Source organism: Oncorhynchus masou, chromosome 5, assembly GCF_036934945.1.
Source record: "Oncorhynchus masou masou isolate Uvic2021 chromosome 5, UVic_Omas_1.1, whole genome shotgun sequence".
Lineage (NCBI taxonomy): Eukaryota > Metazoa > Chordata > Actinopteri > Salmoniformes > Salmonidae > Oncorhynchus > Oncorhynchus masou.
In genome coordinates this window covers 91,317,666-91,338,787 of record NC_088216.1, presented here as the reverse complement: position 1 = coordinate 91,338,787, position 21,122 = coordinate 91,317,666, and the positions used below count along the sequence as shown (strand labels likewise).

General features: G+C 42.9%; 1 protein-coding gene across 1 annotated transcript in view; it reads right to left on the bottom strand.

The window, feature by feature from the left end:
- The window catches only part of stab1 (stabilin 1), a 221,273-nt gene that overhangs the window by 65,853 nt on the left and 134,298 nt on the right, over positions 1–21,122 (bottom strand). The window contains exons 50-52 of the mRNA XM_064967067.1: positions 6,589–6,648; positions 1,877–2,053; positions 1,699–1,779 (exon numbers count right to left, since the gene is read on the bottom strand). Of these exons, the coding sequence (XP_064823139.1) occupies positions 1,699–1,779; positions 1,877–2,053; positions 6,589–6,648 (318 nt within the window). The remainder of the gene's footprint in view (positions 1–1,698; positions 1,780–1,876; positions 2,054–6,588; positions 6,649–21,122) is intronic.

Genomic DNA, 21,122 nt, shown 5'->3' with positions numbered 1-21,122 from the left:
TATTCCCTTTATAGTGCACTACTTTAGACCCTATTCCCTTTATAGTGCACTACTTTAGACCCTATTCCCTTTATAGTGCACTACTTTAGACCGTATTCCCTATATAGTGCACTACTTTAGACCCTATTCCCTTTATAGTGCACTACTTTAGACGCTATTCTCTATATAGTGCACTACTTTAGACCCTATTCTCTATATAGTGCACTACTTTAGACCCTATTCTCTCTATATAGTGCACTACTTTAGACCCTATTCTCTATATAGTGCACTACTTTAGACCCTATTCTCTATATAGTGCACTACTTTAGACGCTATTCTCTATATAGTGCACAACTTTAGACCCTATTCTCTCTATATAGTGCACTACTTTAGACCCTATTATCTATATAGTGCACTACTGTAAAAACTATTGCCTATGTATATAGTGTACTACTTTAGACTGCAACATGTTCCAGGATTCTTCCGATGGCATTGAGGAGTACACCACATCAGTCACTGGCTTTATCAATAAGTGCATCGAGGACGTCGTCTCCACAGTGACTGTACGTACATACCCCAACCAGAAGCCATGGATTACAGGCAACATCTGCACTGAGCTAAAGGGTAGAGCTGCCGCTTTCAAGGTGCGGAACTCTAATCTGGAAGCTTATAAGAAATCCTGCTATGCCCTCCGACGAACCATCAAACAGGCAAAGCGTCAAAACAGGACTAAGACTGAATCGTACTACACTGGCTCCGACTCTCGTTGGATGTGGCAGGGCCTGCAAACTATTACAGATCACAAAGGGAAAAACAGTCGCGAGCTGCTCAGTGACACGAGCCTACGAGACAAGCTAAATCACTTCTATGTTCATCGAAGGAGATGATTGTGGACGACAGGAAAAGGAGGACCGAGCAAACCCCCATTCTCATCGACGGGGCTGTAGTGGAAAAGGCTGAGGGCTTCAAGTTCCTTGGTGTCCACATCACCAACAAACTAGAATGGTTCAAACACACCAAGACAGCCGTGAAGAAGACAAAGTCTTTTCCCCCTCAGGAGACTTGGCATGGGTCCTCAGATCCTCAAAAGGATATTATACAGCTGCAACATCGAGAGCATCCTGACCGGTTGCATCACTGCCTCATACGGAAAATGCTCGACCTCCGACCGCAAGGCACTACGGCCAAATCCCCCCCCCCCCCCCCAGCCCCTCTTTTACGGTGCTGCTACTCTCTGTTTATCATCTATGCTTTAACTTTAACAATACATTCATGTACATATTACCTCAATTAGCCCGGCTAACTGTTGCCCCCGCACATTGACTCTGTACCGGTATCATCTGTATGGAGCCTCGCTACTGTTATTTTCACTATTATTTTACTGTTTTTTATTTCTTCACTTATCTATTGTTTAACTCATACCAATTTTTTTACTCAAAAATTGCACTGTTGGATAGAGCCTGTAAGCATTTCAATGTTGTATTCGGCGCACGTGGCAAATAAACTTTGATTTGATATTCCCTATATAGTGCACTACTTTAGACCCTATTCCCTATATAGTGTACTACTTTAGACCCTATTCCCTATATAGTGCACTACTTTAGACCCTATTCCCTATATAGTGCACCGATGGGCTCTGGTCAAAAGCAGTGCCCTATATCGGGAGCGGGGTGTCATTTGAGACTCAGAGGTGTAAATGAGGTTGAAGTAGCTACTCACAACGACTTTCTTGTTACAGCTAAAGGTGAAGGTTGATCCGTGCATCGTCCGGTAGGTAGTGAATGAAGTCAAGGTCATCTTCTGTAGAGAGATCAACGTCCTTATAATCAATACAAGATCACAATCAAAACAACATCAAGAAGTAATCAAAACATTTGTGATGCACCCATAGCCTCACCTTGATATTGCGTATGATGTGAGCTTTGATGATGGCTGTGAGTTTGTCCCTGTGGGCAAGACTGTAGAGCCAGTGTTGTCTCTCTTCAGACAGAGAACTGAGAGCAGCGTCAGACGGCCACAACATGGTCAGGGGCTGGTGGATGGAGTTCTCTACCAGGTTCAGCATGTTGGCATCCTAACAATAATAATAACAATAACAACAACATGGTCAGGGGCTGGTGGATGGAGTTCTCTACCAGGTTCAGCATGTTGGCATCCTAACAATAATAATAACAATATCAACAACATGGTCAGGGGCTGGTGGATGGAGTTCTCTACCAGGTTCAGCATGTTGGCATCCTAACAATAATAATAACAATAACAACAACATGGTCAGGGGCTGGTGGATGGAGTTCTCTACCAGGTTCAGCATGTTGGCATCCTAACAATAATAATAACAATATCAACAACATGGTCAGGGGCTGGTGGATAGAGTTCTCGACCAGGTTCAGCATGTTGGCATCCTAACAATAATAATAACAATATCAACAACATGGTCAGGGGCTGGTGGATGGAGTTCTCTACCAGGTTCAGCATGTTGAATCTAACAATAATAATAACAATATCAACAACATGGTCAGGGGCTGGTGGATGGAGTTCTCTACCAGGTTCAGCATGTTGGCATCCTAACAATAATAATAACAATAACAACAACATGGTCAGGGGCTGGTGGATGGAGTTCTCTACCAGGTTCAGCATGTTGGCATCCTAACAATAATAATAACAATATCAACAACATGGTCAGGGGCTGGTGGATGGAGTTCTCTACCAGGTTCAGCATGTTGGCATCCTAACAATAATAATAACAATAACAACAACATGGTCAGGGGCTGGTGGATGGAGTTCTCTACCAGGTTCAGCATGTTGGCATCCTAACAATAATAATAACAATAACAACAACATGGTCAGGGGCTGGTGGATAGAGTTCTCGACCAGGTTCAGCATGTTGGCATCCTAACAATAATAATAACAATATCAACAACATGGTCAGGGGCTGGTGGATGGAGTTCTCGACCAGGTTCAGCATGTTGGCATCCTAACAATAATAATAACAATATCAACAACATGGTCAGGGGCTGGTGGATGGAGTTCTCTACCAGGTTCAGCATGTTGTCATCATCATAAAAACAATAATAATAACAATAACAATAACAACAACATGGTCAGACTGGTGGATGGAGTTCTCTGCCAGGTTCAGCATGGTGTCTTCATCATAAAAACAATAATAATAACAATAACAATGATAACAACATGGTCGGACTGGTGGATGGAGTTCTCGACCAGGTTCAGCATGTTGTCATCATCATAAAAACAATAATAATAACAATAACAACAACATGGTCGGGGGCTGGTGGATGGAGTTCTCTACCAGGTTCAGCATGTTGTCTTCATCATAAAAACAATAATAATAACAATAACAATGATAACAACATGGTCAGGGGCATGAAGCCCTGTTCCTTTCTCTCCAATCTACTGTGGTCTCAGATGTATTAGTGCAGGCGTGACAATGACCAATAGGACCATTTTCCACCACAATGCTTGGTGTAGTTTACTGAGTTCAGCCAATCAGGTGGCCCCTAACAAAGAGCGTAAAGCCCTGGTCCATTTGTACAATGTGCAATGATTGGCTGAATGCCATATGCCTAGCACCACTCCCTAGCATACTTCTCGCCAATGTCCAGTATCTTGACAACAAGGTTGATGAAATCCGAGCAAGGGTAGCATTACAGAGGGACATCAGAGACTGTAACGTTCTTTGCTTCACGGAAACATGGCTCACTCGAGAGACGCTATCGGAGTCGGTGCAGCCAGCTGGTTTCTCCATGCATCGCGCCGACAGAAACAAACATCTTTCTGGTAAGAAGAGGGGCGGGGGCGTATGCTTTATGATTAACGAGACGTGGTGTGACCATAACAACATACAGGAACTCAAGTCCTTCTGTTCACCTGATTTAGAATTCCTCACAATCAAATGTCGACCGCATTATCTACCAAGGGAATTCTCTTTGATTATAATCAAAGCCATATATATTCCCCCCCAAGCAGACACATCGATGGCTCTGAACAAACTTTATTTGACTCTTTGCAAACTGGAATCCACATATCCTGAGGCTGCATTCATTGTAGCTGGGGATTTTAACAAGGCTAATCAGAAAACAAGACTCCCTAAATTGTATCAGCATATCGATTGCGCAACCAGGGCTGGTAAAACCTTGGAATATTGCTATTCTAACTTCCGCAACGCATATAAGGCCCTCCCCCGCTCTCCTTTCGGAAAAGCTGACCACGACTCCATTTTGTTGCTCCCTGCCTACAGACAGAAGCTAAAACAAGAAGCTCCCGCGCTGAGGTCTGTTCAACGCTGGTCCGACCAATCTGATTCCACGCTCCAAGACTGCTTCCATCACGTGGACTGGGATATGTTTCGTATTGCGTCAAACAACAACATTGACGAATACGCTGATTCGGTGAGCGAATTCATTAGAATGTGCGTTGAAGATGTCGTTCCCATAGCAACGATTAAAACATTCCCAAACCAGAAACCGTGGATTGATATCAGGCAGCATTCGCGTGAAACTGAAAGCGCGAACCACTGCTTTTAATCAGGGCAAGGTGACCGGAAACATGACCGAATACAAACAGTGTAGCTATTCCCTCCGCAAGGCAATCAAACAAGCTAAGCGTCAGTACAGAGACAAAGTAGAATCTCAATTCAACGGCTCAGACACAAGAGGTATGTGGCAGGGTCTACAGTCAATCACGGATTACAAAAAGAAAACCAGCCCAGTCATGGACCAGGATGTCTTGCTCCCAGGGAGACTAAATAACTTTTTTGCCCGCTTTGAGGAAAATACAGTGCCACTGACACGGCCTGCAACCAAAACATGCGGACTCTACTTCACTGCAGCCGAGGTGAGTAAAACATTTAAACGTGTTAACACTCGCAAGGCTGCAGGCCCAGACGGCATCCCCAGCCGCGTCCTCAGAGCATGCGCAGACCAGCTGGCTGGTGTGTTTAAGGATATATTCAATCAATCCTTATCCCAGATGCTTCAAGCGAGCCACCATTGTTCCTGTTCCCAAGAAAGCTAAGGTAACTGAGCTAAATGACTACCGCCCTGTAGCACTCACTTCCATCATCATGAAGTGCTTTGAGAGACTAGTCAAGGACCATATCACCTCCACCCTACCTGACACCCTAGACCCACTCCAATTTGCTTACCGCCCAAATAGGTCCACAGACGATGCTATCTCAACCACACTGCACACTGCCCTAACCCATCTGGACAAGAGGAATACCTATGTGAGAATGCTGTTCATCGACTACAGCTTGGCATTTAACACCATAGTACCCTCCAAGCTCGTCATCAAGCTCGAGACCCTGGATCTCGACTCCACCCTGTGCAACTGGTTACTGGACTTCCTGACGGGCCGCCCCCAGGTGGTGAGGGTAGGCAACAACATCTCCACCCCGCTGATCCTCAACACTGGGGCCCCACAAGGGTGCGTTCTGAGCCCTCTCCTGTACTCCCTGTTCACCCACGACTGTGTGGCCATGCACGCCTCCAACTCAATCATCAAGTTTGCGGACGACACAACAGTGGTAGGCTTGATTACCAACAACGACGAGATGGCCTACAGGGAGGAGGTGAGGGCCCTCGGAGTGTGGTGTCAGGAAAATAACCTCACACTCAACGTCAACAAAACTAAGGAGATGATTGTGGACTTCAGGAAACAGCAGAGAGAACACCCCCCTATCCACATCGATGGGACAGTAGTGGAGAGGGTAGTAAATTTCAAGTTCCTCGGCGTACACATCACAGACAAACTGAATTGGTCCACCCACACAGAAAGCATTGTGAAGAAGGCGCAGCAGCGCCTCTTCAACCTCAGGAGAATGAAGACATTCGGCTTGTCACCAAAAGCACCCACAAACTTCTACAGATGCACAATCGAGAGCATCCTGTCGGGCTGTATCACCGCCTGGTACGGCAACTGCTCCGCCTACAACTGTAAGGCTCTCCAGAGGGTAGTGAGGTCTGCACAACGCATCACCGGGGGCAAACTACCTGCCCTCCAGGACACCTACACCACCCGATGTCACAGGAAGGCCATAAAGATCATCAAGGACAACAACCACCCGAGCCACTGCCTGTTCACCCCGCTATCATCCAGATGGCGAGGTCAGTACAGGTGCATCAAAGCTGGGACCGAGAGACTTAAAAACAGTTTCTATCTCAAGGCCATCAGACTGGTAAACAGCAACCACTAACATTGAGTGGCTGCTGCCAACACACTGACTCAATCTCTAACCACTTTAATAATGAATAATTGGATGTAATAAATGTATCACTAGTCACTTCAAACAATGGCACTTCATTTAATGTTTACACACCCTACATTACTCATCTCATATGTATATACTGTACTCTATACCATCTACTGCATCTTGCCTATGCCGCACGGCCATCACTCATCTATATATTTGTATGTACATATTCTTATTCATTCCTTTACACTTGTGTGTGTATAAGGTAGTTGTTGTGAAATTGTTAGATTACTTGTTAGATATTACTGCACGGTCGGAACTAGAAGCACAAGCATTTAGCTACACTCGCATTAACATCTGCTAACCATGTGCATGTGACCAAAAGATTTTGATTTGTTTACCTGCACCAGTTGGCTGAACTTCATGTATCCATATAGTTCACCTGCTTCAGTGAAATTAAGCTGAAATATAAGAAAACAAATATTTCACAAGTAGATTAACATGGATAACCGTGTATGTCTATAGATTAACATGGATAACAGTGATAGGTCTATAGATTAACATGGATAACCGTGATAGATCTAGCGATTAACATGGATAACCGTGATAGGTCTAGGGATTAACATGGATAACCGTGATAGGTCTAGGGATTAACATGGATAACCGTGATAGGTCTATAGATTAACATGGATAACCGTGATAGGTCTAGGGATTAACATGGATAACCGTGATAGGTCTATAGATTAACATGGATAACCGTGATAGGTCTAGGGATTAACATGGATAACCGTGATAGGTCTAGGGATTAACATGGATAACCGTGATAGGTCTAGGGATTAACATGGATAACCGTGATAGGTCTAGGGATTAACATGGATAACCGTGATAGGTCTATAGATTAACATGGATAACCGTGATAGGTCTAGGGATTAACATGGATAACCGTGATAGGTCTAGGGATTAACATGGATAACCGTGATAGGTCTAGGGATTAACATGGATAACCGTGATAGGTCTAGGGATTAACATGGATAACCGTGATAGGTCTAGGGATTAACATGGATAACCGTGATAGGTCTAGGGATTAACATGGATAACCGTGATAGGTCTATAGATTAACATGGATAACTGTGATAGGTCTGTAGATTAACATGGATAACTGTGATAGATCTAGCGATTAACATGGATAACCGTGATAGGTCTAGGGATTAACATGGATAACCGTGATAGGTCTAGGGATTAACATGGATAACCGTGATAGGTCTAGGGATTAACATGGATAACCGTGATAGGTCTAGGGATTAACATGGATAACCGTGATAGGTCTAGGGATTAACATGGATAACCGTGATAGGTCTAGGGATTAACATGGATAACCGTGATAGGTCTAGGGATTAACATGGATAACCGTGATAGGTCTAGGGATTAACATGGATAACCGTGATAGGTCTAGGGATTAACATGGATAACCGTGATAGGTCTAGGGATTAACATGGATAACCGTGATAGGTCTATAGATTAACATGGATAACCGTGATAGGTCTATAGATTAACATGGATAACCGTGATAGGTCTAGGGATTAACATGGATAACCGTGATAGGTCTATAGATTAACATGGATAACCGTGATAGGTCTAGGGATTAACATGGATAACCGTGATAGGTCTAGGGATTAACATGGATAACCGTGATAGGTCTAGGGATTAACATGGATAACTGTGATAGGTCTAGGGATTAACATGGATAACTGTGATTGGTCTAGGGATTAACATGGATAACTGTGATAGGTCTAGGGATTAACATGGATAACTGTGATAGGTCTAGGGATTAACATGGATAACCGTGATAGGTCTAGGGATTAACATGGATAACCGTGATAGGTCTAGGGATTAACATGGATAACCGTGATAGGTCTAGGTATTAACATGGATAACCGTGATAGGTCTAGGGATTAACATGGATAACCGTGATAGGTCTATAGATTAACATGGATAACTGTGATAGGTCTAGGGATTAACATGGATAACCGTGATAGGTCTATAGATTAACATGGATAACCGTGATAGGTCTAGGGATTAACATGGATAACCGTGATAGGTCTAGGGATTAACATGGATAACAGTGATAGGTCTAGGGATTAACATGGATAACTGTGATAGGTCTAGGGATTAACATGGATAACTGTGATTGGTCTAGGGATTAACATGGATAACTGTGATAGGTCTAGGGATTAACATGGATAACTGTGATAGGTCTAGGGATTAACATGGATAACCGTGATAGGTCTAGGGATTAACATGGATAACCGTGATAGGTCTAGGGATTAACATGGATAACCGTGATAGGTCTAGGTATTAACATGGATAACCGTGATAGGTCTAGGTATTAACATGGATAACCGTGATAGGTCTAGGGATTAACATGGATAACCGTGATAGGTCTATAGATTAACATGGATAACCGTGATAGGTCTAGGGATTAACATGGATAACCGTGATAGGTCTGTAGATTAACATGGATAACCGTGATAGGTCTGTAGATTAACATGGATAACTGTGATAGGTCTAGAGATTTAACATGGATAACCGTGATAGGTCTATAGATTAACATGGATAACCGTGATAGGTCTAGGGATTAACATGGATAACCGTGATAGGTCTAGGGATTAACATGGATAACCGTGATAGGTCTATAGATTAACATGGATAACAGTCTAGCGATTAACATGGATCTGTAGATTTAACATGGATAACCGTTAACATGATAACCGTGATCTAGGGATTAACATGGATAACCGTGATAGGTCTAGGGATTAACATGGATAACCGTGATAGGTCTATAGATTAACATGGATAACAGTGATAGGTCTGTAGATTAACATGGATAACCGTGATAGGTCTAGGTATTAACATGGATAACCGTGATAGGTCTAGGGATTAACATGGATAACCGTGATAGGTCTAGGGATTAACATGGATAACCGTGATAGGTCTATAGATTAACATGGATAACTGTGATAGGTCTAGGGATTAGATTAACATGGATAACTGTGATAACCGGTCTAGGGATTAACATGGATAACCGTGATAGGTCTAGGGATTAACATGGATAACCGTGATAGGTCTAGGGATTAACATGGATAACCGTGATAGGTCTAGGATATTAACATGGATAACCGTGATAGGTCTAGGGATTAACATGGATAACCGTGATAGGTCTAGGGATTAACATGGATAACCGTGATAGGTCTAGGGATTAACATGGATAACCGTGATAGGTCTAGGGATTAACATGGATAACCGTGATAGGTCTAGGGATTAACATGGATAACCGTGATAGGTCTAGGGATTAACATGGATAACCGTGATAGGTCTAGGGATTAACATGGATAACCGTGATAGGTCTAGGGATTAACATGGATAACCGTGATAGGTCTAGGTATTAACATGGATAACCGGATATTAACATGGATAACCGTGATAGGTCTAGGGATTAACATGGATAACCGTGATAGGTCTAGGGATTAACATGGATAACCGTGATAGGTTAGGGATTAACATGGATAACCGTGATAGGTCTATAGATTAACATGGATAACTGTGATAGGTCTATAGATTAACATGGATAACCATGATAGGTCTATAGATTAACATGGATAACCGTGATAGGTCTATAGATTAACATGGATAACCGTGATAGGTCTATAGATTAACATGGATAACTGTGATAGGTCTAGGTATTAACATGGATAACCGTGATAGGTCTAGGTATTAACATGGATAACCGTGATAGGTCTAGGGATTAACATGGATAACCGTGATAGGTCTAGGTATTAACATGGATAACCGTGATAGGTCTAGGGATTAACATGGATAACCGTGATAGGTCTAGGGATTAACATGGATAACCGTGATAGGTCTAGGGATTAACATGGATAACCGTGATAGGTCTAGGTATTAACATGGATAACTGTGATAGGTCTGTAGATTAACATGGATAACTGTGATAGGTCTATAGATTAACATGGATAACCGTGATAGGTCTAGGGATTAACATGGATAACCGTGATAGGTCTAGTGATTAACATGGATAACCGTGATAGTTCTAGGGATTAACATGGATAACCGTGATAGGTCTAGGAATTAACATGGAAAACCGTGATAGGTCTATAGATTAAAATGGATAACCGTGATAGGTCTAGGGATTAACATGGATAACTGTGATAGGTCTAGGTATTAACATGGATAACTGTGATAGGTCTAGTGATTAACATGGATAACCGTGATAGGTCTAGGTATTAACATGGATAACCGTGATAGGTCTAGGGATTAACATGGATAACTGTGATAGGTCTATAGATTAACATGGATAACTGTGATAGGTCTGTAGATTAACATGGATAACTGTGATAGGTCTATAGATTAACATGGATAACCGTGATAGGTCTAGGGATTAACATGGATAACCGTGATAGGTCTATAGATTAACATGGATAACTGTGATAGGTCTAGCGATTAACATGGATAACCGTGATAGGTCTAGGGATTAACATGGATAACCGTGATAGGTCTAGGGATTAACATGAATAACCGTGATAGGTCTATAGATTAACATGGATAACCGTGATAGGTCTATAGATTAACATGGATAACTGTGATAGGTCTAGCGATTAACATGGATAACCGTGATAGGTCTAGGGATTAACATGGATAACCGTGATAGGTCTAGGGATTAACATGGATAACCGTGATAGGTCTAGGGATTAACATGGATAACCGTGATAGGTCTATAGATTAACATGGATAACTGTGATAGGTCTATAGATTAACATGGATAACCATGATAGGTCTAGGGATTAACATGGATAACCGTGATAGGTCTAGCGATTAACATGGATAACCGTGATAGGTCTAGGTATTAACATGGATAACCGTGATAGGTCTAGGGATTAACATGGATAACCGTGATAGTTCTAGGGATTAACATGGATAACCGTGGTAGGTCTAGGAATTAACATGGAAAACCGTGATAGGTCTATAGATTAACATGGATAACCGTGATAGGTCTAGGTATTAACATGGATAACCGTGATAGGTCTAGGGATTAACATGGATAACCGTGATAGTTCTAGGGATTAACATGGATAACCGTGATAGGTCTAGGAATTAACATGGAAGACCGTGATAGGTCTATAGATTAACATGGATAACCGTGATAGGTCTATAGATTAACATGGATAACTGTGATAGGTCTATAGATTAACATGGATAACCGTGATAGGTCTAGGGATTAACATGGATAACCGTGATAGGTCTAGGTATTAACATGGATAACTGTGATAGGTCTATAGATTAACATGGATAACTGTGATAGGTCTATAGATTAACATGGATAACCGTGATAGGTCTAGGTATTAACATGGATAACCGTGATAGGTCTAGGTATTAACATGGATAACTGTGATAGGTCTATAGATTAACATGGATAACTGTGATAGGTCTAGGGATTAACATGGATAACCGTGATAGGTCTAGGGATTAACATGGATAACCGTGATAGGTCTAGGTATTAACATGGATAACCGTGATAGGTCTATAGATTAACATGGATAACCGTGATAGGTCTAGGTATTAACATGGATAACCGATAGGTCTAGGGATTAACATGGATAACCGTGATAGGTCTATAGATTAACATGGATAACCGTGATAGGTCTAGGTATTAACATGGATAACCGTGATAGGTCTAGGTATTAACATGGATAACCGTGATAGGTCTAGGGATTAACATGGATAACCGTGATAGGTCTAGGGATTAACATGGATAACCGTGATAGGTCTAGGTATTAACATGGATAACCGTGATAGGTCTAGGGATTAACATGGATAACCGTGATAGGTCTAGGTATTAACATGGATAACCGTGATAGGTCTAGGGATTAACATGGATAACCGTGATAGGTCTAGGGATTAACATGGATAACCGTGATAGGTCTAGGGATTAACATGGATAACCGTGATAGGTCTAGTGATTAACATGGATAACCGTGATAGTTCTAGGGATTAACATGGATAACCGTGATAGGTCTAGGAATTAACATGGAAAACCGTGATAGGTCTATAGATTAAAATGGATAACCGTGATAGGTCTAGGGATTAACATGGATAACTGTGATAGGTCTAGGTATTAACATGGATAACCGTGATAGGTCTAGGGATTAACATGGATAACCGTGATAGGTCTAGGGATTAACATGGATAACTGTGATAGGTCTAGGGATTAACATGGATAACTGTGATAGGTCTATAGATTAACATGGATAACTGTGACAGGTCTAGGTATTAACATGGATAACCGTGATAGGTCTAGGTATTAACATGGATAACCGTGATAGGTCTAGGGATTAACATGGATAACCGTGATAGGTCTAGGTATTAACATGGATAACCGTGATAGGTCTAGGTATTAACATGGATAACCGTGATAGGTCTATAGATTAACATGGATAACCGTGATAGGTCTATAGATTAACATGGATAACCATGATAGGTCTAGGGATTAACATGGATAACCGTGATAGGTCTAGGTATTAACATGGATAACCGTGATAGGTCTAGGGATTAACATGGATAACTGTGATAGGTCTATAGATTAACATGGATAACTGTGATAGGTCTGTAGATTAACATGGATAACTGTGATAGGTCTATAGATTAACATGGATAACCGTGATAGGTCTAGGGATTAACATGGATAACCGTGATAGGTCTAGGGATTAACATGGATAACCGTGATAGGTCTAGGGATTAACATGGATAACCGTGATAGGTCTATAGATTAACATGGATAACTGTGATAGGTCTAGCGATTAACATGGATAACCGTGATAGGTCTAGGTATTAACATGGATAACCGTGATAGGTCTAGGGATTAACATGGATAACCGTGATAGTTCTAGGGATTAACATGGATAACCGTGGTAGGTCTAGGAATTAACATGGAAAACCGTGATAGGTCTATAGATTAACATGGATAACCGTGATAGGTCTAGGTATTAACATGGATAACCGTGATAGGTCTATAGATTAACATGGATAACTGTGATAGGTCTGTAGATTAACATGGATAACTGTGATAGGTCTATAGATTAACATGGATAACCGTGATAGGTCTAGGGATTAACATGGATAACCGTGATAGGTCTAGGGATTAACATGGATAACCGTGATAGGTCTAGGGATTAACATGGATAACCGTGATAGGTCTAGGGATTAACATGGATAACCGTGATAGGTCTAGGGATTAACATGGATAACCGTGATAGGTCTAGGGATTAACATGGATAACCGTGATAGGTCTAGGTATTAACATGGATAACCGTGATAGGTCTAGCGATTAACATGGATAACCGTGATAGGTCTAGGGATTAACATGGATAAACCTTAAGGGAACATTTCGACAATCACCGTATAGTTAGTGAGAAAGTCCCTATTGGAACTGTACGGTCCCTTACTAGACGTCCGAAAACATTTTAGAAATTCGGGACGGCGTCGGGCCGAGCGGTAGGGCCAGACCTACCGGGAAGTCATCAAATGAACTTTGTCGGACATTCGGTTTTCGTTTAATAAAATAAACAAATTTTAGCCCATTTTTGCGCAATGCCGAAATATCCCACAAGAGGGCATAAGCAATCATATTGCTATTGGACAAAACATCACGAATCACGACGTGCCATATCTCGGAAACCGAAAATATTTCGAAGCCGAAACTTGGTGAGCGTAGGTTTGGCATTATGGGAAGATGGCCCCGAACAAGATGGCGTCTAGGCCTCAACGGTTTTTGAGTTATGGCCATATTTCTGGGATTAAAGGTCCAAAATGAAAATAGAGAAAAGATTTTTTTCACTTCACGTCAAAGTCAAGGAGCCTCCGGTGTCAATAAAAAAAAAAAATCGGCCATTTATCTATCGTCATTTACGAGAAATCGTACGTTGACCAGATCGTGATGTTCAGATATAGGTGTTTTTTTTTTTTTTTCAACGGTTACAGATCCAGTTGCAGGGTGTTCATACGAGTATTTTTAAAATGTGCTGCGGAGCTCTGCGACATTTCTGTGATTTTCTATGATTTTCTGAAATAACACACACTCACTAAACCCTCCGTAAATAACTCAGTTCTTAACGTAAAGACTTAAAACTCAGGATTCTGTAAAGGCATACCCCAATGAGGATATGAGTTTATTTATAGCTTCCTGTGCCAACCGGAAGTGCCATAATTGGTGTCTCAGGGGCTGTTTGGAAGGGTTAAAAAAATCAGATCTGTCCAAAACTTCATATGTGTGATTAGACAACCCCCATGAACTGTAAATCAGTCATTTTTCCCAACAGATGTCAAAGAAAAGCTCTCACACACACACACACAGCAAGGATGGAGTGACAAAGCGTGGTGTTTAAAGACACAGAGAGCAGGCAATGGCATAAACATAATCCCAAGGCAGGGCCGAGTCCAACGAGGTGCCCCGCTTGACCGTAGCTCACTCGGTCTGAGCGCAGCGACCATGAGAAAAATAGGCCCACAATGAAGCCTGCACCACAATGTCATTTGATTTTGGGTGACAGCGGCGGAACCGTTAGGTTTAGAAGGACAATTCAAACACAGGACTGTTCCTAAGGTCCTCCCGATCTGTGCAAGCCTAACCTTGACTGTGTGGCATTAACCTTTCACAGTTAAAAGAAGGTGTTTACAAAAAAACAGTGTGCATTGACTTCTCTCCCCATAGGAATACATTGCCTGCTCCCCTAAATACAACCTGGGGTCTTTATGGGTTATGAATGCTGTATGAACCTGTCTTCTATGACATTCCATCAGACCACTATGAGGTCTACCTGTGTCGATTCTAAGCTTCCTGGAGCAACCGGAAGTGGTTAGATTGACCCAAAAGGTATTTGGATGTACATCACCTCGAAAGGTGCCGAGGCCTCTGCATTATTCAACCCTGTGTAGATCAGTCAATTCTCAACTTAAAGACTTAAAACTCAGGATTCCCTAGGTTTCTATGTCAGTCAAGACATGTGTGTATTTATAGCTTCCTGTGCCAACCGGAAGTGCCATAATTGGTGACTCAGGGGCTGTTTGGAAGGGTTAAAAAAATCAGATCTGTCCAAAACTTCATATGTGTGATTAGACAACCCCCATGAACTGTAAATCAGTCATTTTTCCCAACAGATGTCAAAGAAAAGCTCTCACACACACACACAGCAAGGATGGAGTGACAAAGCGTGGTGTTTAAAGACACAGAGAGCAGGCAATGGCATAAACATAATCCCAAGGCCGTGCCGAGTCCAACGAGGTGCCCCTCTTGACCGTAGCTCGCTCGGTCTGAGCGCAGCGACCATGAGAAAAATAGGCCCACAATGATGCCTGCACCACAATGTCATTGGATTTTGGGTGACAGCGGCGGAACCGTTAGGTTTAGAAGGACAATTCAAACACAGGACTGTTCCTAAGGTCCTCCCGATCTGTGCAAGCCTAACCTTGACTGTGTGGCATTAACCTTTCACAGTTAAAAGAAGGTGTTTACAAAAAAACAGTGTGCATTGACTTCTCTCCCCATAGGAATACATTGCCTGCTCCCCTAAATACAACCTGGGGTCTTTATGGGTTATGAATGCTGTATGAACCTGTCTTCTATGACATTCCATCAGACCACTATGAGGTCTACCTGTGTCGATTCTAAGCTTCCTGGAGCAACCGGAAGTGGTTAGATTGACCCAAAAGGTATTTGGATGTACATCACCTCGAAAGGTGCCGAGGCCTCTGCATTATTCAACCCTGTGTAGATCAGTCAATTCTCAACTTAAAGACTTAAAACTCAGGATTCCCTAGGTTTCTATGTCAGTCAAGACATGTGTGTATTTATAGCTTCCTGTGCCAACCGGAAGTGCCATAATTGGTGTCTCAGGGGCTGTTTGGAAGGGTTAAAAAAATCAGATCTGTCCAAAACTTCATATGTGTGATTAGACAACCCCCATGAACTGTAAATCAGTCATTTTTCCCATAAAAATTCAAAGGAAAAATAAATCACACAGATACACAACTTGGATGGAGGGACGTATTGGGGTGTGTAGAGACTGACAGTGCCTCCAATAGTTAGCTTTGTTCGAGCTAAAAAGAACCGTCAGACCTAGAGTTCCGAAACTTTAGAATCCTGTTCTAGACCTCAGGTAGATAGTGCGTGGTGAGTTACGGCGCTCTAGGAGGTTCTCGGACCGAGAAACAGCGTCGAACATTTGCAATGACTTCAATTCATTTTGACCATTACGAAAATGGCGACATTTAGAAATGTCCCAGAGACACAAGACTAGGTGCATTGTGACCGTCTCGGCCCATAGAGACAGAACCCAACATCTCGGTCCGATAGCTCATTCAAGGACCCCGTAGCAAGGCATTGAAAAAACCTGTGGATTTTCAGCACCAATTAGGCTTTTACTCGGACACCAAATGACCTATCGATGCCAAACTCGGGATTCGGGGCCTCGCCTCACATAGGACTACACATAATGTCCGAACTGGCCCCGCAGCTAGAAAGTAACTATGTGTTTTATGGTTTTTTAATGTTTTGTACCGAAGGCCTTGTGAATTTTGGGCCAGCTCTGAAGTATGTTATACTTGGCTCCTAAATGAGTTGGGAAAAGTGGGTTTGGTGTCAGTTTGTATCAGTTTGGTGTCAGAATGATATCAAATTGACTGATGGACGGTGACTTGCAGGTGACTCTTGTCCATTAGCAATATGTTTAAGCGGTGAGGTACCATCACCAAAAGCGACATTCTGAAATCAACCCAAACGAGCGATGGAGAGGTACCAGTATCACTGCCCAGACATCCCTATGTCATCGGGCCAGTCAATTTGGCATTCCTGCATGATTTTTATGGCATGACAAATTGGTGATGGTGACTGCCCAGTTAACCATATGGCAAATGCACAGTGACTTTGCAAAAGTGAGAAAAATGTGACCAAATGGACATTCTGAAATCAACCCTAAAAAGCGAGTGATGGAGAGGTACCAGAATCACTGCCCAGCCATCCCGATTCATCGGGCCAGTCAATTTGGCATTCCTGCAAAAATTTTCAGTGACTTTGCAAAAGTAAGGAACATTTGCAATATGTTTTAACAGTGAGGTACCATCACCAAAAGCGACATTCTGAAATCAACCCAAACGAGCCATGGAGAGGTACCAGTATCACTGCTGCCCAGCCATCCCGAGGTCATCGGGCCAGTCAATTTGGCATTCCTGCAAAAATTTTCAGTGACTTTGCAAAAGTAAGGAACATTTGCAATATGTTTTAACAGTGAGGTACCATCACCAAAAGCGACATTCTGAAATCAACCCAAACGAGCCATGGAGAGGTACCAGTATCACTGCCCAGACATCCCTATGTCATCGGGCCAGTCAATTTGGCATTCCTGCATGATTTTTATGGCATGACAAATTGGTGATGGTGACTGCCCAGTTAACCATATGGCAAATGCACAGTGACTTTGAAAGAGTGAGAAAAATCACCAAATGGACATTCTGAAATCAACCCAAACGAGCCATGGAGAGGTACCAGTATCACTGCCCAGCCATCCCGAGGTCATCGGGCCAGTCAATTTGGCATTCCTGCAAAAATTTTCAGTGACTTTGCAAAAGTAAGGAACATTTGCAATATGTTTTAACAGTGAGGTACCATCACCAAAAGCGACATTCTGAAATCAACCCAAACGAGCCATGGAGAGGTACCAGAATCACTGCCATCAACCCAAACGAGCCATGGAGAGGTACCAGTATCACTGCCCAGCCATCCCGAGGTCATCGGGCCAGTCAATTTGGCATTCCTGCAAAAATTTTCAGTGACTTTGCAAAAGTAAGGAACATTTGCAATATGTTTTAACAGTGAGGTACCATCACCAAAAGCGACATTCTGAAATCAACCCAAACGAGCCATGGAGAGGTACCAGTAATCACTGCCCAGCCATCCCTATGTCATCGGGCCAGTCAATTTGGCATTCCTGCATGATTTTTATGGCATGACAAATTGGTGATGGTGACTGCCCAGTTAACCATATGGCAAATGCACAGTGACTTTGCAAAAGTGAGAAAACATGACCAAATGGACATTCTGAAATCAACACAAACAATGGCATGACCATAGTGTCCAGACTGTGCCGAGTCCAACGAGGTGCCCCGCTTGACCGTAGCTCGCTCGGTCTGAGCGCAGACCATGAGAAAAATAGGCCCAATATGAAGCCTTCACCAGTACGTCATTTGATTTTGGGTGACAGCGGCGGAACCGTTAGGTTTAGAAAGACAATTCAACCACAGGACTGTTCCTAAGGTCCTCCTGATCTGTCCAAGCCTATCCTTGACCGTGTGACATTAACCCTTCACAGTCAAAAGAAGGTGTTTACATAAAAACAGTGTTCATTGACTTCTCTCCCCATAGGAATATATTGGCTGCTCCACTAAATACAACCTGGAGTCTATATGGGTTATGAATGTTGTATGAACCTGTCTTTGGTACCAGTCCATCAGACCACTATAAGGTCTACCTGTGTCGATTCTAAGCTTCCTGGACCAACCGGAAGTGGTTCAAATCGCCCTAAAAGTGTATACCCATACACTGCCTGCAATTTGATGGACATATTGCATTGAACCCTGTGTAAATCAGTCAGTTTTCATGGTAAAGACTTAAAACTCAGGATTCTCTAATGGAATAGCCCAATGAGGATGTATGTTGAGTTACAGCTTCCTGTGCCAACCGGAAGTGCCATAATTGGTGACTCAGGGGCTGTTTGGAAGGGTTAAAAAATCAGATCTGTCCAAAACTTCATATGTGTGATTAGACAACCCCCATGAACTGTAAATCAGTCATTTTTCCCAACAGATGTCAAAGAAAAGCTCTCACACACACACACAGCAAGGATGGAGTGACAAAGCGTGGTGTTTAAAGACACAGAGAGCAGGCAATGGCATAAACATAATCCCAAGGCCGTGCCGAGTCCAACGAGGTGCCCCTCTTGACCGTAGCTCGCTCGGTCTGAGCGCAGCGACCATGAGAAAAATAGGCCCACAATGATGCCTGCACCACAATGTCATTGGATTTTGGGTGACAGCGGCGGAACCGTTAGGTTTAGAAGGACAATTCAAACACAGGACTGTTCCTAAGGTCCTCCCGATCTGTGCAAGCCTAACCTTGACTGTGTGGCATTAACCTTTCACAGTTAAAAGAAGGTGTTTACAAAAAAACAGTGTGCATTGACTTCTCTCCCCATAGGAATACATTGCCTGCTCCCCTAAATACAACCTGGGGTCTTTATGGGTTATGAATGCTGTATGAACCTGTCTTCTATGACATTCCATCAGACCACTATGAGGTCTACCTGTGTCGATTCTAAGCTTCCTGGAGCAACCGGAAGTGGTTAGATTGACCCAAAAGGTATTTGGATGTACATCACCTCGAAAGGTGCCGAGGCCTCTGCATTTTTCAACCCTGTGTAGATCAGTCAATTCTCAACTTAAAGACTTAAAACTCAGGATTCCCTAGGTTTCTATGTCAGTCAAGACATGTGTGTATTTATAGCTTCCTGTGCCAACCGGAAGTGCCATAATTGGTGACTCAGGGGCTGTTTGGAAGGGTTAAAAAAATCAGATCTGTCCAAAACTTCATATGTGTGATTAGACAACCCCCATGAACTGTAAATCAGTCATTTTTCCCAACAGATGTCAAAGAAAAGCTCTCACACACACACACAGCAAGGATGGAGTGACAAAGCGTGGTGTTTAAAGACACAGAGAGCAGGCAATGGCATAAACATAATCCCAAGGCCGTGCCGAGTCCAACGAGGTGCCCCTCTTGACCGTAGCTCGCTCGGTCTGAGCGCAGCGACCATGAGAAAAATAGGCCCACAATGATGCCTGCACCACAATGTCATTGGATTTTGGGTGACAGCGGCGGAACCGTTAGGTTTAGAAGGACAATTCAAACACAGGACTGTTCCTAAGGTCCTCCCGATCTGTGCAAGCCTAACCTTGACTGTGTGGCATTAACCTTTCACAGTTAAAAGAAGGTGTTTACAAAAAAACAGTGTGCATTGACTTCTCTCCCCATAGGAATACATTGCCTGCTCCCCTAAATACAACCTGGGGTCTTTATGGGTTATGAATGCTGTATGAACCTGTCTTCTATGACATTCCATCAGACCACTATGAGGTCTACCTGTGTCGATTCTAAGCTTCCTGGAGCAACCGGAAGTGGTTAGATTGACCCAAAAGGTATTTGGATGTACATCACCTCGAAAGGTGCCGAGGCCTCTGCATTTTTCAACCCTGTGTAGATCAGTCAATTCTCAACTTAAAGACTTAAAACTCAGGATTCCCTAGGTTTCTATGTCAGTCAAGACATGTGTGTATTTATAGCTTCCTGTGCCAACCGGAAGTGCCATAATTGGTGACTCAGGGGCTGTTTGGAAGGGTTAAAAAAATCAGATCTGTCCAAAACTTCATATGTGTGATTAGACAACCCCCATGAACTGTAAATCAGTCATTTTTCCCAACAGATGTCAAAGAAAAGCTCTCACACACACACACAGCAAGGATGGAGTGACAAAGCGTGGTGTTTAAAGACACAGAGAGCAGGCAATGGCATAAACATAATCCCAAGGCCGTGCCGAGTCCAACGAGGTGCCCCGCTTGACCGTAGCTCGCTCGGTCTGAGCGCAGCGACCATGAGAAAAATAGGCCCACAATGAAGCCTGCACCACAATGTTATTTGATTTTGGGTGACAGCGGCGGAACCGTTAGGTTTAGAAGGACAATTCAAACACAGGACTGTTCCTAAGGTCCTCCCGATCTGTGCAAGCCTAACCTTGACTGTGTGGCATTAACCTTTCACAGT